This window comes from Ammospiza caudacuta, chromosome 31 (assembly GCF_027887145.1).
Source record: "Ammospiza caudacuta isolate bAmmCau1 chromosome 31, bAmmCau1.pri, whole genome shotgun sequence".
Lineage (NCBI taxonomy): Eukaryota > Metazoa > Chordata > Aves > Passeriformes > Passerellidae > Ammospiza > Ammospiza caudacuta.
Window position 1 is genome coordinate 3,946,699 of NC_080623.1, and position 15,034 is coordinate 3,961,732.

The following is a 15,034-nucleotide window of genomic DNA, read 5'->3' on the forward strand; positions in this document are numbered from 1 at the left end:
GGACCCCCCCCCGGAGCCACAGAACGAGGGACAGAACAACGGACGGACCAACGGAAAGGGAGCCTGGGACGGCACGCACAGCCCGGGAGCGGGAAATCATTCGAATAATTAGAATAATTAGAATAATCATATACGCGGGGGGGCCGCCACACCCCCCAGCACCCCCTGCCTGTGGCACCAGTCGGTCCCGGGAACTGGGACCAGTTAGAGCCCATACTGGGACCAGTTAGAGCCCACACTGGGACCAGTTAGAGCCCACACTGGGACCAGTTAGAGCCCATACTGGGACCAGTCAGTGCCTGGTACTGGGACCAGTTAGAGCCCATACTGGGACCAGTCAGTGCCTGGTACTGGGACCAGTTAGAGCCCATACTGGGACCAGTCAGTGCCTGGTACTGGGACCAGTTAGAGCCCATACTGGGGCCAGTTAGAGCCAGGTACTGGGACCAGTCAGTGCTGGGCACTGGGACCAGTCAGTGCCCATACTGGAACCAGTTGGTCCTGGGCACTGGGACCAGTTAGAGCCAGGTACTGGGACCAGTTAGAGCCAGGTACTGGGACCAGTCAGTCCCAGGCACTGGGACCAGTTAGAGCTGGGCACTGGGACCAGTCAGTGTTGGGTACTGGAACCAGTTACCCCCAGATACTGGGACCAGTTATTCCCAAGCACTGGAACCAGTCAGCACTGGACACTGGGACCAGTTACCCCCAGTTACTGGTCCCAGTGCTGCCCACGGGGGTGACTGGTGCAGTGCCCGGAGGTAACTGGTCCCAGTTTCCAGCTCTGACTGGTCCCAGTTTCCAGCTCTGACTGGTCCCAGTTTCCAGCTCTGACTGGTCCCAGTGCCTGGAGCCGGTGCGTTCCAGTGCCCAGTCCTGAACTGGTCCCAGTGCCCAGCTCTGACTGGTCCCAGTGCCGGGGGGTAACTGGTCCCAGTGCCCAGCTCTGACTGGTCCCAGTGCCCGCCCTTCCCGTCCTGTCCCCTTTGTGCCGCCTGCCCGTGGCGGCCCCGGGGCCCCGCGGGGTTTTTGGGGTGCGGCCCCGCGGGTTTGGGGCTCCAGGGCCCCTCCAGCGGTTCTGGACCCTTCCCGGTGGGCACGGGGGGTGTCCCCTGTCCCCCGCCATCCCCGGAGCCCCCCGGGCACCGACGGGGGAGCCCCAACCCCGGACTGGCCACCACGAGGGGCTGGAGGTCACCATGAGGGTCTGTGGTCCCCACGAGGGTCTCGGGACCACCAAGAGGGACTGGTGGTCCGCATGAAGCTCTGGTGGTCACCATGAGGGTCTGGAGGTCCCCACGAAGGGCTTGGCGACCACCGGACCAGGCTGTGCGCCTTTTGGGGTCTGCGGGACCTCCCCCTCCCCTTCCTGGCTGTCCCCATCCCCGTCCACTCGCTCCGGCGCCACCAGGGCGGTGACACCGGGCAGTGACACCGGGCGGTGCCATCGGGCGGTGACACCGGGCAGTGACACCGGGCAGTGACACCGGGCAGTGACACCGGGCGATGCCATCGGGCGGTGACACCGGGCAGTGACACCGGGCAGTGACACCGAGCGGTGCCATCGGGCGGTGACACCGGGCAGTGACACCGGGCAGTGACACCGAGCGGTGCCATCGGGCGGTGACACCGGGCAGTGACACCGGGCGGTGCCATCGGGCGATGCCATCGGGCGATGCCATCGGGCGGTGCCACCGGGCAGTGACACCGGGCGGTGCCATCGGGCGGTGCCACCCGCCTGGCACGAGGGGCCCCTTAAGTGCTGCGGCGCCAGGATGGGGGTCCGGGGGTGTCCGGGGGGGCCCCCTCGGCCCCGTGAGCGCTGCGGGGCTGTCACGGAGCTGTCGCGACAAGTGCTAAAGATCCCGAGTGGCCCCGGTGTCCCCTAAGTGCTGCGGGGCCGGAGCCCCCCGGGCCGGGGCCGCTCCCGGGTTAAGTGCTGGGGGGCCGCGGGGGCCGCTCCCGGTTCCCGGAGCCTCCTCCGCTCCCGCCCGCATCGCCCGGGGCCGGGAGGGAACCGCGGGACACGCGGGGGGTTCGTTCTCACGTGAAACAAACACAAACAACAGGGGGGAAAAAAAAAAAAAAAAAAAACCCACAAAAAAAGAAAAGAAACAAACCCAAAACCCTCCGAGGGCAGCGCGAGGCGAATGTGCGGCGTAAGCGGAATTTCGGCCCCAGCCGGAGCCTCCCAGCAATTCTGGTGTCGCCTCCGGGTGAGCCCCGGGCCGCCCTCGCCCCCCGGCGGAGCGGGGCCGGTGCCAGGGCCGCGGGCCAAGGCCGGGCCGAGGCTCCGCTCCGTGCCCGGGGGTCCCCGGGGGTCCCTGCGGAGGGAGCGGGGCGAGCGCCGGCCGGGAGGGCGATTAATAAATAAATAAATTAAAGAAGGGAGGCGGATTCCTCCCGGTGCCGGGGGTCCCGCGGCCGCAGCGAGGTCCGGGGTCGCCCCCCCTTCCCCCCTCGGTGTCACCAGCGCTGCTCCGGGAGCGCGGGGAGACGCGGGGTGCGCTCGCTGCTCTTCCTCCTCCTCCTCCTCCTCCTCCTCCTCGTGGTGCTGCTGCTCTCCCCGCCACCCGGGGCCGTGTCCCCGCCGTGTCCCCGTGTCGCCACCGCGGCCTGGGGGTCCCGGTCCCCCCTCCCCGTTCCCTTCTCCGTCCGGTCGCTTTTATTGCACAATGCGCGTGGGATCGCGGGCTCGCTGCTCCTCCTCCTCCTCCTCCTCCTCCTTCTCTCTCCTCCACCATCCAAACCGATTTCAACGCTTGGCCTTTGTCACTTTGCGCTTCCCGCCCCGCCCCGAACCAACAACAAAATGAAAAAAAAAAAAAAAATTAAAAAAAAAAAAAAACCGCAAAAAAAAAAAAAAAAAAGAGCGGAAAAAATGCAGAGGAGGCCGCGGGGGGCAGCGGGGGCTCGGCGGGCCGGGGCAGCGGCAGGCGGGGCAGCAGCGAGGGAGGCAGCGCGGCTCTAGGAGCAGCCGCAGCGATCCACCACCATGCCGGGGATCTTGCCGTAGATGATCTGCTGCTTGTCGTTGAAGTAGAGCATGTTGATGGGGGACATCTTGGTGGGCGTGCAGCAGGGCCCGGCCGAGCCGCGCGGGTTGGCCTGCTGCACCAGGTGCGTGTGCGGGTACTTCTGCATGAACATGTACTCGCACTGGCCCGAGCAGTAGTTGGCCTTGTAGCGCTTGGGGGCGATGATCCAGTCCCAGCCGAACGCCTCGAAGTCCACGGTGAGCGGGTAGCGGCAGCAGCGCGACTCCGTCGAGTGCTCGTCGCAGTCCAGCCCCAGGTTCCGCCGGGAGCGCTTGTTGTTCTCCAGGACGCGCAGCTCCATGAACGGGTGCTGGGGACAGGGACCGAGCGAGGGGACAGGGAGCAAGGGAGGGGACACAGCGGGGACAGCGATGAGGGGACATGGACAGCCGGAGGGGACAGGGACAGACAGAGGGGACAGGGACAGAGATGAGGGGACAGGGACGGACAGGAGGGGACAGGGACCAAGCGAGGGGACAGGGAAAGGGGTGAGGGGACAGGGACAGACAGAGGGGACAGCGATGAGGGGACATGGACAGCCGGAGGGGACAGGGACAGACAGAGGGGACAGGGACAGAGATGAGGGGACAGGGACGGACAGGAGGGGACAGGGAAAGGGGTGAGGGGACAGGGACAGCAGGAGGGGACAGGGACAGCGAGGAGGGGACAGGGATGAGGGGACAGGGACAGAAGAGAGGGGACAGTGGTGAGGGGACAGGGACACCAGGAGGGGACAGGGACAGCGAGGAGGGGACACGGGGAACAGCCAGGAAGGGACAGGGACAGTGGTGAGGGGACAGCAACGGACAGGAGGGGACACAGAGGATAGGGGTGAGGGGACAGGGACAGCCAGGAAGGGACAAGGGGGACAGCAGTGAGGGGACAGTAGTGAGGAGACAGGGACAGAAGTGAAGGGACAGGGACAGAAGTGAAGGGACAGGGACAGCAAGGAGGGGACACAAGGGGTAGGGGTGAGGGGACAGGGACAGCGGGAGGGGACACGGGGATAGCAGGGCGGGGACAGGGACGGACGGGAGCAGACAGGGACAGCAGTGAGAGGACAGATGTGAGGGGACAGGGACAGAAGAGAAGGGACCGTGGTGAGGGGACAGGGACAGAAGAGAGGGGACAGTGGTGAGGGGACAACCATGAGGGGATAGGGAAAGGGATGAGGAGACAGGGACAGCCAGGAGGGATCAGGGACAGCCGAGAGGGGACACGGGGGACAGAAGTGAGGGGACAGACACGAGGGGACAGGGACAGCAGGGAGAGGACAGCGGGGACAGGCAGGAGGGGACACAGGGGACAGCAGTGAGGGAATACGGACAGTGGTGAGGGGAGAGATGTGAGGAGACGGGGACAGGCGGGAGGGGACAGATGTGAGGGGACATGGACAGTGGTGAGGGGACAGCGACGGCCAGGAGCAGACACAGGGGACAGCAGTGAGGGGACAGGGACAGCCGGGAAGGGACACAGGGGACAGGGACAGTGGTGAGGAGACACAAGGGACAGTGACGAGGGGACAGCAGTGAGGGATACAGGACAGTGTTGAGGGGACACAGGGGACAATGGTGAGGACAATGGTGACACACCATCCCCACTGCACACTGCTCCATCCAGCCCAGCTCATGGAGGTGGCAGTGTCCCCACAGAACTGCCACCAGCCCCGTGGAACTGCCATCAGTCTATCGAGATGTCCCCAGCCCCACAGAGCTGTCACTGCCACCCACACCTGTGCCCTCCAGGCTGGCACCAGCCCCACAGAACTATCACTGTCCCCACAACCTGTGATCATCGTCCCTAAAACTGCCACCAGCCCTCGGAGCTGTCACTGTCCCCCAGCCTCATCCCCTGCCTCCAGAGCCGCCCCTCTGGGGACACCCTGAACCGGGGGGCAGTGCCACCCACAAGTCCCTTTGGGGACACCCTGAGCCCCCCGTGCCCCCTGGGCAGTGCCACCCACTGGGGTCACCCCAAACACCGTGTACCCCCCTGGCAGTGCCACCTGCCAGCCCCTTTGGGGACACCCCAAACATGCTGTCCCCCCAGGAACTGAGGCACCAGCCCCTCTGTGCCCCCTGGCAGTGCCACCCAGCAGCCCCTCAGTTCTCCTTTTGGGGACACCCTGAACAGGGGGCAGTGCCACCCATCCAGTGCCTCTGGGAACACCCCAAAGCCCCCGTGCCCCCCTGGCAGTGCCACCCACCAGCCTCTTTGGGGACACCCTGAACATGGGCAGTGCCACCCACCCAGCGCCCCTCTGTGCCCCTCTGAGGACACCCCTAACCCCCCTGTGTCTCCCAGTGCCACCCACCAGCCCCTCGGTGCCCCCTGGCAGTGCCAGTGCCACCCCCCAGCCCCTTTGGGAACACCTTGAGCCCCTCAGGCAGTGCCACCCCCCAGCCCCTCTGTGCCCTTTTGGTGACACCCCAAACCCCTCGGTGCCCCCTGGCAATGCCAGTGCCACCAAGCAGCCCCTCTGTGCCCTGTTGGTGACACCCCAAACCCCTCGGCGCCCCCTGGCAATGCCAGTGCCACCAAGCAGCCCCTCTGTGCCCTGTTGGTGACACCCCAAACCCCTCGGCGCCCCCTGGCAGTGCCAGTGCCACCCACCAGCCCCTCGGCGCCCCCTGGCAGTGCCAGTGCCACCCCCCAGCCCCTTGGCGCCCCCTGGCAATGCCAGTGCCACCCACCAGCCCCTTTGGGAACACCTTGAGCCCCTCAGGCAGTGCCACCCACCCAGCGCCCCTCTGTGCCCTGTTGGTGACACCCCAAACCCCTCGGCGCCCCCTGGCAGTGCCAGTGCCACCCCCCAGCCCCTCTGTGCCCCCCGGCAGTGCCAGTGCCACCCCCCAGCCCCTCTGTGCCCCCCGGCAGTGCCAGTGCCACCCCCCAGCCCCTCGGTGCCCCCCGGCAGTGCCAGTGCCACCCCCCAGCCCCTCTGTGCCCCCCGGCAGTGCCAGTGCCACCCACCAGCCCCTCGGCGCCGGGCCCCAGCGAGGTGACGGCCAGGTCGTTGCCGTTGGGGTCGAAGGCGTTGATCTCGATGCCCCAGTTGTTGTGGGGCTGCTTGAACCAGTTCTGCAGGACGTGCTTGAAGTCGATGCTCTGCCAGTGGCCGGCGCGCGAGTTGAGCTCGATCTTGAGCGAGCGGATGCGGATGTGGCGGCTGCCCTCGTCCGTGACGGGCTTGAGGCGCAGGATCTGCAGGTACACGGTGGAGGTGTGCTGCACCGGCCGCAGGTACACCCACAGCTGCGCCTTCACCACCTTGGTGAACATGATCTTGGGGCTGAAGTTGAAGAAGCAGCAGTGCGGGTTGCCCTCGATCTGCACCGCCGGGTCGGCTGCGGGGCGAGGAGGGAGAGGAGGGGTCAGGGTGGGATTGGGACACTCAGTGGGACCCCCAAATTGTGCTCTAGGACTCGCTGTGGGGCAAGGAGGGGTCAGGGCGGGCTTAGAACCCTTGGTGGGACCCCCAAACCGCGTTCCAGGACTCGCTGTGGGGTGAGGAGGGGTCAGGGGTGGGCTTAGAACCCTTGGTGGGACCCCCAAATTGTGCACTAGGACTCGCTGCGGGGTCAGCAGGGAGAGGAGGGGTCAGGGTGGGATTGGGAGACTCAGTGGGACCCCCAAATTGTGCTCTAGGACTCGCTGTGGGGCCAGGAGGGAGAGGAGGGGTCAGGGCGGGATTGGGACACTCAGTGGGACCCCCACGTCGCGTTCCAGGACTCGCTGTGGGGTGAGGAGGGGTCAGGGTGGGCTTAGAACCCTTGGTGGGACCCCCAAATTGTGCTCTAGGACTCGCTGTGGGGCGAGGAGGGGTCAGGGCGGGCTTAGAACCCTTGGTGGGACCCCCAAACCGCACTTCAGGACTCGCTGTGGGGTCAGGAGGGAGAGGAGGGCTCAGGGTGGGATTGGGAGACTCAGTGGGACCCCCAAATTGTGCTCTAGGACTCGCTGTGGGGCGAGGAGGGGTCAGGGCGGGCTTAGAACCCTTGGTGGGACCCCCAAATTGTGCTCTAGGACTCGCTGTGGGGCGAGGAGGGAGAGGAGGGGTCAGGGTGGGATTGGGAGACTCAGTGGGACCCCCAAACCGCGTTCCAGGACTCGCTGTGGGGTGAGGAGGGGTCAGGGGTGGGCTTAGAACCCTTGGTGGGACCCCCAAACCGCGCTTCAGGACTCGCTGCGGGGTGAGGAGGGAGAGGAGGGGTCAGGGTGGGATTGGGACCCCCGGTGGGACCCCAACACTGCACTCTGGGACAGGCAGCACTCGCTGCGGGGTGAGGAGGGGTCAGGGTGGGCTTGGGACCCCCGGTGGGATCCCCCAAACCGCACTCTGGGGGAGCCAGGACTGGCTGTGGGATCACCCGGACCCCGCACCGGGACCCCCGAGCCCCTCTCAGGGATCCCCCAGCCCCACACCGGGACCCCCGAGCCAAATTCTGAGACCTGGGACCCTCTCTGGGACCCCCGAGCCCCTCTCTGGAAAACCCAGCCCTACACCGAGACCCCCAAGCCGCACTCTGGGGCCCCCGAGCCACATTCTGGGACCCCCCCCGACCCCAGACCAGGACCCCTGAGCTGTGTGGGGACCCGAGCCCCTCTCTGGGACCCCCCAGCCCCACCCCGGGACCCCCAAGAGCGGCGGGGTCGGGGCAGCCCCTGCCGGGAGGTGAAGGTCGGGTCAGAGCCCGGCCCGGGGGTCGCCCCCTGACCCACGGCCCCGGGTGGGGGTTGGGGGGGGTCCCAAATGGGGCGGGGGTCCCGATCTGTGTGGGGCTCCCAGAGCGCTGCATCTCCCACCCCCCAAATCCCACACATCCCACACCTCGGGGGGCTCCCGCAGCCCCCCAAAACCGGGAGGTGACAAACCCGGTGACCCCCCCCGAGCGCCCCCCCAGCACCCCCCGGCCCCGGGGTCCCCCCGAGCACCCCCAGCCCCACATCTGGCTCGAATTGAGGTGGGAATTTTCCCGGTCAGGTTTAATCACCCCCAGCTGCAGCCGCGGCCATTTGTGCGCCGGCCCCGCGGGGGTCGCGACAGCGCCAATGTCGCAAATGGGGCTGGGGGCGGCGGGGACCCCCCCCCGAATGGGGCTGGGGGCGGCGGGGACCCCCCAAACACCCCCGGAGAAGCTGAGGGGGGGGGTTGGCACCAGGGGGTGCGGGGCCGGCGGGTGCTGGGGGGGACCTGGGGGGCTCCAGGTGGGATTTGGGGGCTTCGGGTGGGGATTTGGGGGTTCCAGTTCGGAATTTGGGGGTTCCACTTCGGAATTTGGGGGTTCCAGGTGAGGACCTGGGGGACTCCAGGTGGGATTTGGGGGCTTCGCTTGGGGATTTGGGGGTTCCAGTTCGGAATTTGGAGGTTCCAGGTGGGGACCTGGGGGGCTCCAGGTGGGATTTGGGGGCTTCGCTTGGGGATTTGGGGGTTCCACTTCGGAATTTGGGGGTTCCAGGTGAGGACCTGGGGGGCTCCAGGTGGGATTTGGGGGCTTCGCTTGGGGATTTGGGGGTTCCAGTTCGGAATTTGGGGGTTCCAGGTGAGGATCTGGGGGGTTCCAGGTGGGGATTTGGGGGCTCCAGGTGAGAATTTATGGGGAGGGTTCCAGGTGGGAATTTGGGGGCTACAGGTGAGGAATTGGGGGGTTCCAGGTGGGGATTTGGGGGTTTCAGGTGAGAATTTATGGGGGGGGGGGGGTTCCAGGTGGGAATTTTTGGGGATTTGAGGTGAGGATTTGGGGGGGCTCCGCGTGGGAATTTTTGGGGGGTCTCCATATGGGGATTTGGGGGACTCCAGGTGAAGATTTAGGGGGGTTCCAGGTGAGGATTTGGGGGGGCTCTGGGTGGGAATTCGGAGGGGACTCCGAGTGGGGATTTGGGGGGTCTCTAGGTGGGGATTTGGGGGGTTCCAGATGAGGATTTTTGGGGTTCCAGGTGAGGATTTGGGGGGGTCTCTAGGTGGGGATTTTGGGGGGTTCCAGATGAGGATTTTTGGGGTTCCAGGTGAGGATTTGGGGGGGTCTCTAGGTGGGGATTTTGGGGGGTTCCAGATGAGGATTTTTGGGGTTCCAGGTGAGGATTTGGGGTCTCCAGAAGCCCCCGAGGCCCCTCCTTGGTGTCCCCCCTATCCCGGGGGTCTCTCTGCCCATCCCGGGGGACCCCGGGCTCGGTGAGGGGGGGGGTCCGGCTGAGGGGGGGGGGGGCGTTGCCAGGATGCTCCTCCCGTCTCCATGGCAACGGGGGATAAAGGTTACCGGGACACCGGGCACAGCTGGGGCCGAGCGGGGCGGGGGCGGCCCCGGACCCCCCCCCCGCTCTTTGTTCGGCACCGGGGGCCCCCCGAGCGCTGCCCGCGCCCCCCCCGCGGTGTCCCCCTGTCTGTCCCTGTGTCCCCCTGTCCGTCCCTGAGTCCCCCTGTCCGTCCCTGTGTCCCCCTGTCTGTCCCTGAGTCCCCCTGTCTGTCCCTGTGTCCCCCTGTCTGTCCCTGCGTCCCCCTGTCCATTCCTGTGTCCCCCTGTCCGTCCCTGTGTCCCCCTGTCCGTCCCTGTGTCCCCCTGTCTGTCCGTGTCCTTGTGTCCGTCCTTGTGTCCTCCTGTCCGTCCCTGTGTCCCCCTGTCTGTCCCTGTGTCCCCCTGTCTGTCCCTGTGTCCTTGTGTCCGTCCCTGTGTCCTTGTGTCCGTCCCTGTGTCCTCCTGTCTGTCCCTGTGTCCTTGTGTCCGTCCCTGTGTCCCCCTGTCCGTCCCTGTGTCCCCCTGTCTGTCCTTGTGTCCTTGTGTCTGTCCCTGTGTCCCCCTGTCGGTCCCTGTGTCCTCCTGTCCGTCCCTGTGTCCCCCTGTCTGTCCCTGTGTCCTTGTGTCCGTCCCTGTGTCCTTGTGTCCGTCCCTGTGTCCTCCTGTCTGTCCCTGTGTCCTTGTGTCGGTCCCTGTGTCCCCCTGTCCGTCCCTCTGTCCCCCTGTCTGTCCCTGCGTCCCCCTGTCCATTCCTGTGTCCCCCTGTCTGTCCCTGTGTCCCCATGTCCGTCCCTGTGTCCCCCTGTCTGTCCGTGTCCTTGTGTCCGTCCTTGTGTCCCCCTGTCTGTCCCTGTGTCCCCCTGTCCGTCCCTGTGTCCCCATGTCCGTCCCTGTGTCCCCCTGTCCGTCCCTGTGTCCCCATGTCTGTCCCTGTGTCCCCCTGTCCGTCCCTGTGTCCTGGTGTCCGTCCCTGTGTCCTCCTGTCCGTCCCTGTGTCCCCCTGTCTGTCCCTGTGTCCCCCTGTCCGTCCCTCTGTCCCCCTGTCCGTCCCTGTGTCCCCCTGTCTGTCCCTCTGTCCCCCTGTCCGTCCCTGTGTCCTCCTGTCGGTCCCTGTGTCCCCCTGTCTGTCCCTGTGTCCTCCTGTCCGTCCCTCTGTCCCCCTGTCCGTCCCTGTGTCCCCCTGTCCGTCCCTGCGTCCTGTCCGTCCCTGTGTCCTTGTGTCGGTCCCTGTGTCCCCCTGTCCGTCCCTGTGTCCCCCTGTCTGTCCCTCTGTCCCCCTGTCCGTCCCTGTGTCCCCCTGTCCGTCCCTGCGTCCTGTCCGTCCCTGTGTCCTTGTGTCGGTCCCTGTGTCCCCCTGTCCGTCCCTGTGTCCCCCTGTCTGTCCCTCTGTCCCCCTGTCTGTCCCTGTGTCCCCCTGTCGGTCCCTGTGTCCCCCTGTCCGTCCCTCTGTCCCCCTGTCTGTCCCTGTGTCCTTGTGTCGCTGTCCCCGCGTCCCGCTGACCTTGAGCCCCCCCGGGCCCCCCCCCCCAAAGGGCCTCATTAATCTCCCCCACCCCCCCCGGGGGTCGCGGGGGTCACGGGTGGCCCCTCGGGGGGGGGCTCGGAGCCAATTAACCCTCGCGGCTCCGGGCGGGGCCGGGGGAACCCGAGAGCTTTATGGCCCATAAAGCGCCTTCCCCTCCTTCTGTTCAGGAACCATAAAAACCCCGAATTGCCCGCGGGGGGCGAGCCCAGAGGGGGGAAAAAAGGAAAAAAAAAATCAAAATAATAACGGAGAGAAGCCCCCTCCCCTTTCTCCTCCCCTCCTCGGGTGCATCCGGACCCGCGGGACCCCCGGGAGGAGGGGAGGGGGCTCTGCCCTTTATTTTGGGGGGCCCCGAGCTGCCAAAGGGGCGGGGAGGGGGGGCCCGAGGCCCGGGGAGGAAAACCCCAGCGTGTCGTCAATTTTATGGGTAATAAAATTTCAAAGCCGCCCGAGCGCATTTAATGCCTGGGAAGGAAATTCGGGGAGGGGGCGGCAGCGCCTCGCCCCTCCCTCCCTTCCGCTCCCCCCCCCCCGCCGGGGGTCCCGCCCGGGAGCAGGTGGAGAAAGCCCGGGGGAAACTGAGGCACGGGGGGGGCGGGGCCGGGCATGGCTGTGTCCCCGTGGGGACCCCCTGGGACCCCCTGGCTGGGCTGGGCTGGCCCCAGCACGGCCCTGCTGTCACCGTCACCCCCTTTGTCACCCCGACGTCACCCCCATGTCACCCGGCTGTCATCACAACCCTGTTTGTCACCCCAATGTCACCCTGGTGTCACCATCACCCTCTGTCACCCTGCTGTCACCCTGCTGTCACTGTCACCTTGTTTGTCACCCTGTTTGTCACCCCGATGTCACCATCAACCTGCTGTCACCCTGCTGTGGCCTCGCCGTCACCCTGCTGCCACCCTGTTTGTCACCCTGCTGTCACCATCACCCTGTTAGTCACCCTGATGTCACCCTGGTGTGACCCTCTTTGTCACCCTGTTTGTCACCTTGCTGTCACCCTATTGTCACCCTGCTGTCACCCAGGTCACCGTGTGCCACCTGCCCCGTGTCCCCAGTTTGCTCCCAGTGCCCGGTGCCAGGTCCCAGTGGCGCTGCTGAGCGGTGCCAGTGCCCGGTGACAGCGCCCGGTGCCAGCTCCCAGCACGCAGCGACCGCTCACGGTCCCTGCTGCCAACTCCCGTTCCCAGTCCCAGTCCCAGTTCCCGGTCCCAGTTCCCAGTCCCAGTCCCAGTTCCCAGTCCCAGTCCCAGTCCCAGTCCCAGTCCCAGTCCCAGTCCCAGTTCCCGGTCCCAGTCCCAGTCCCAGTCCCAGTTCCCAGTCCCAGTCCCAGTTCCCAGTTTCAGCCTCCTGTCTCAGTCCCCAGTCCCAGGTCCCAGTGCCCTTTCTCCATTCCCAGTCTCAGCTCCCAGTCCCCAGTCTCAGTTCCCACTCCCCAGTGTCCTCCCAGTCCCAATCCCACTCCCCAATCCCACTCCCCAGTCCCAATCCCAGTCCCCAGTCTCAATTCCCAGTCCCCAGTCTCAGTTCCCAGTCCCAATCCCAGTCCCCAGTCCCAATCCCAGTCCCCAGTCTCAATTCCCAGTCCCAGTTCCCAGTCCCAGTCCCAGTCCCAGTTCCCAGTTTCAGTCTCCTGTCTCAGTGCCCAGTCCCAGTCCCCTTTCTCCATTCCCAGTCTCAGTTCCCAGTCCGAGCTCCCAGTCCCTGTCCCAGTCTCACTCCCCAGTCCCAGTCCCCAGTTCCCACTCCCCAGTGTCCTCCCAGTCCCAATCCCAGTCCCAATCCCAGTCCCCAGTCTCAATTCCCAGTCCCAATCCCACTCCCCAGTCCCAATCTCAGTTCCCAATCCCAGTCCCCAGTCCCAATCCCAGTCCCAGTCTCAGTTCCCAGTACCCAGCCAGGTCCCAGTGCTGGTGCTGGGCCGGGTGCTGCTGCCAGCTCCCAGTGCCTGTGCCCAGTCCCAGCTCTGTGTCCCCTGTCCCCTGTCCCATCTCCCAGTGCCAGCTTCCAGCCCCCAGTCCCGGCACTCAGAACCAGCTCCCAGTCCTGTGTTCCCAGTCCCAGTTCCCAGTCCCAGTTCCCAGTCCCAGCTCCCAGTCCCAGTTCCCAGTCCCAGTTCCCAGTCCCAGCTCCCAGTCCCAGTTCCCAGTCCCAGTTCCCAGTCCCAGTTCCCAGTCCTGTGTTCCCAGTCCTGTGTTCCCAGTCCCAGCTCCCAGTCCCGGTGTCAGCTCCCAGTCCCAGCTCCCAGTCCCAGTTCCCAGTCCCAGTTCCCAGTCCTGTGTTCCCAGTCCCAGCTCCCAGTCCCAGTTCCCAGTCCCAGTTCCCAGTCCCAGCTCCCAGTCCCAGTTCCCAGTCCCAGTTCCCAGTCCCAGCTCCCAGTCCCAGTTCCCAGTCCCAGTTTCCAGTCCCAGCTCCCAGTCCCGGTGTCAGCTCCCAGTCCCCAACCCCAGCACTCTGTGCCACCTCCTGGTTCCCAGTCCCAGGTCCCGTTCCCAGTGCCCTGTCCCCAGTCCCAGCTCGATGTCCCCCGTCACCTGTCTCAGCTCCCAGTCCCCAGTCCCAGCTCCCAGCACTCGGAACCAGCTCCCAGTCCCAGTTCCCAGTCCCCAGTCTCAGCTCCCAGTAACAACTCCCAGAACTCACAACCGGCTCCCAGTCCCCAGCTCCCAGTCCCTGGTGCCATCTCCCAGTGCCAGCTCCCAGTCCCTGGTGCCATCTCCCAGTGCCAGCTCCCAGTCCTCTGTCCCCAGTCCCAGCTTCTAGATCCCAGTGCCACCTCCCCAGTGTCGCCAGTGTCCCCATTCCCAGTCCCCAGTTCCAGCTCCGCTCCCCAGCTCGGGGCCCCTCTCCCAGTCCCAGTTCCCGGCGCTGTCCCCTCCTTGTCCCCTCCTTGTCCCCTCCTTGTCCCCGCAAACACGAAGCGTCCCCGCGGTACCCGCACTGACCGGGGGGGACCTGAAGGGCCCGGAGGGAGCTCGGGGACCCCCGAGAGGGTTCAGGGACCCCCATGATGAGCTCATGGACCCGGAGAGGGACTCGGGGACCCTCGAGAGGGACTCAGGGACCCCCGGCAGAAGCTCAGAGACCCCCGGAGGAGGCTCAGGAACCCTCGAGAGGGACTCAGGGACCCCCGAAAGGACTCACGGACCCCCCGGGAGGAGCTCAGGGACCCCCGGGACGAGCTCAGGGACCCCCGGCAGGGACTCAGGACCCCCAAAAGGACTCAAGGACCCCCGGGAGGGACTCGGGGACCCCCGGGGAGAGGGGGGGGGCTCGGTGAGGACGGGGCGCCCCGCGGGACCATCGGTACCGAGCACCGGGCAGGGCAGCGGGAACCGGGAGCGGAGCCGGGGGGGGGGGCTCCGTGGCGGGGCTGGGGGCCCGGGGCCGGGGGGGGGGAGTCCTGCGGCGAAGTTTGCAGCGGAACAAAGGGCGGCACTGACTTTCCTGGGCCATGCTGATGACGGTCTCGGTGGTGGCGTGGTACTCGTCCTCCTCCAGGTACTCGTCGTGCTGCAGCGAGTCCCCCTGGAAGTCGTGGAGGTCCAGGAGCTGCTGCAGCGGGGGGGCCTTGGGCAGCAGCTGCTTCACCACCTCCCGGGTGATGTTGGGCGCTTCCTTCAGCCGCAGCTTGCTCAGGATCTGCGACTTGATGCTCTCCAGGCGCAGCTCTTTGCTCTGCCGCCGCCACAGGCACACGGGGCAGGCGGGCTCGGGGGCCGGGGGCTGCTCCACCGACCCCCCCCCCGCCACCGCGGCCACCAGCGAGCCCAGCAGCCACCACAGCGGGGCCATGCCGGGGGGGGACAGCAAAAAATACATCGGGGAAAACAAAAAACAAACAAAAAAAAAAAAAAAAAAACCCAAAAAACAACAACAACAACAACAAAAAAAAAAAAAACCAACAAAACAAAAAGAAGAATAAAAAAAAAAAAACCCACAGAAACAAGAGGGAGGGGATTAAAAATAATAATAATAATTAAAAAAAAAAATGAAAATAAAATAAGCAAACCCTTCCCCACCGGGCCGCCCCCCCGCCCCGCTTCCACCGCAGCGCGCAAGGGGGGGGAAGGCGGTAACGGCGGCGGGGGCGGGGAAGCCCCGGGGGGGGCCGAAGGGGGGGGGGGATGAAAAAAAGCGGCGGCAGCGGCGGCCCCGGGGTTTTATACCCCAAGAGAAGTGTGTCGTCAGCGGCCTTGATTGGCTGCGGGCGCACAAAAGAGGTTCTGGCAGGGGCT

The 15,034-nt window shown here is 65.9% G+C and overlaps 1 protein-coding gene across 1 annotated transcript; it reads right to left on the reverse strand.

Annotated features, from left to right (window-relative positions):
• Window positions 1-2,967: 2,967 nt before the first annotated feature.
• Window positions 2,968-14,591, reverse strand: GDF11 (growth differentiation factor 11). The gene is made up of 3 exons (XM_058822140.1): window positions 14,240-14,591; window positions 6,012-6,385; window positions 2,968-3,348 (listed from the first exon to the last, which is right to left on the reverse strand). Exons 1-3 carry the CDS (start codon window positions 14,589-14,591, stop codon window positions 2,968-2,970), a joined length of 1,107 nt encoding a protein of 368 aa, XP_058678123.1.
• Window positions 14,592-15,034: the final 443 nt, after the last annotated feature.

Excerpts from the sequence above, each read along its gene's own strand:
- GDF11 (XM_058822140.1), bottom strand. The coding sequence starts at position 14,591 with ATGGCCCCGCTGTGGTGGCTGCTGGGCTCGCTGGTGGCCGCGGTGGCG. Across the intron at positions 6,386-14,239 it reads CATCAGCATGGCCCAGGAAA|CCGACCCGGCGGTGCAGATC; the intron begins GTCAGTGCCGCC and ends CTCGCCCCGCAG. Across the intron at positions 3,349-6,011 it reads GGCCCGGCGCCGAGGGGCTG|CACCCGTTCATGGAGCTGCG; the intron begins GTGGGTGGCACT and ends CCCTGTCCCCAG.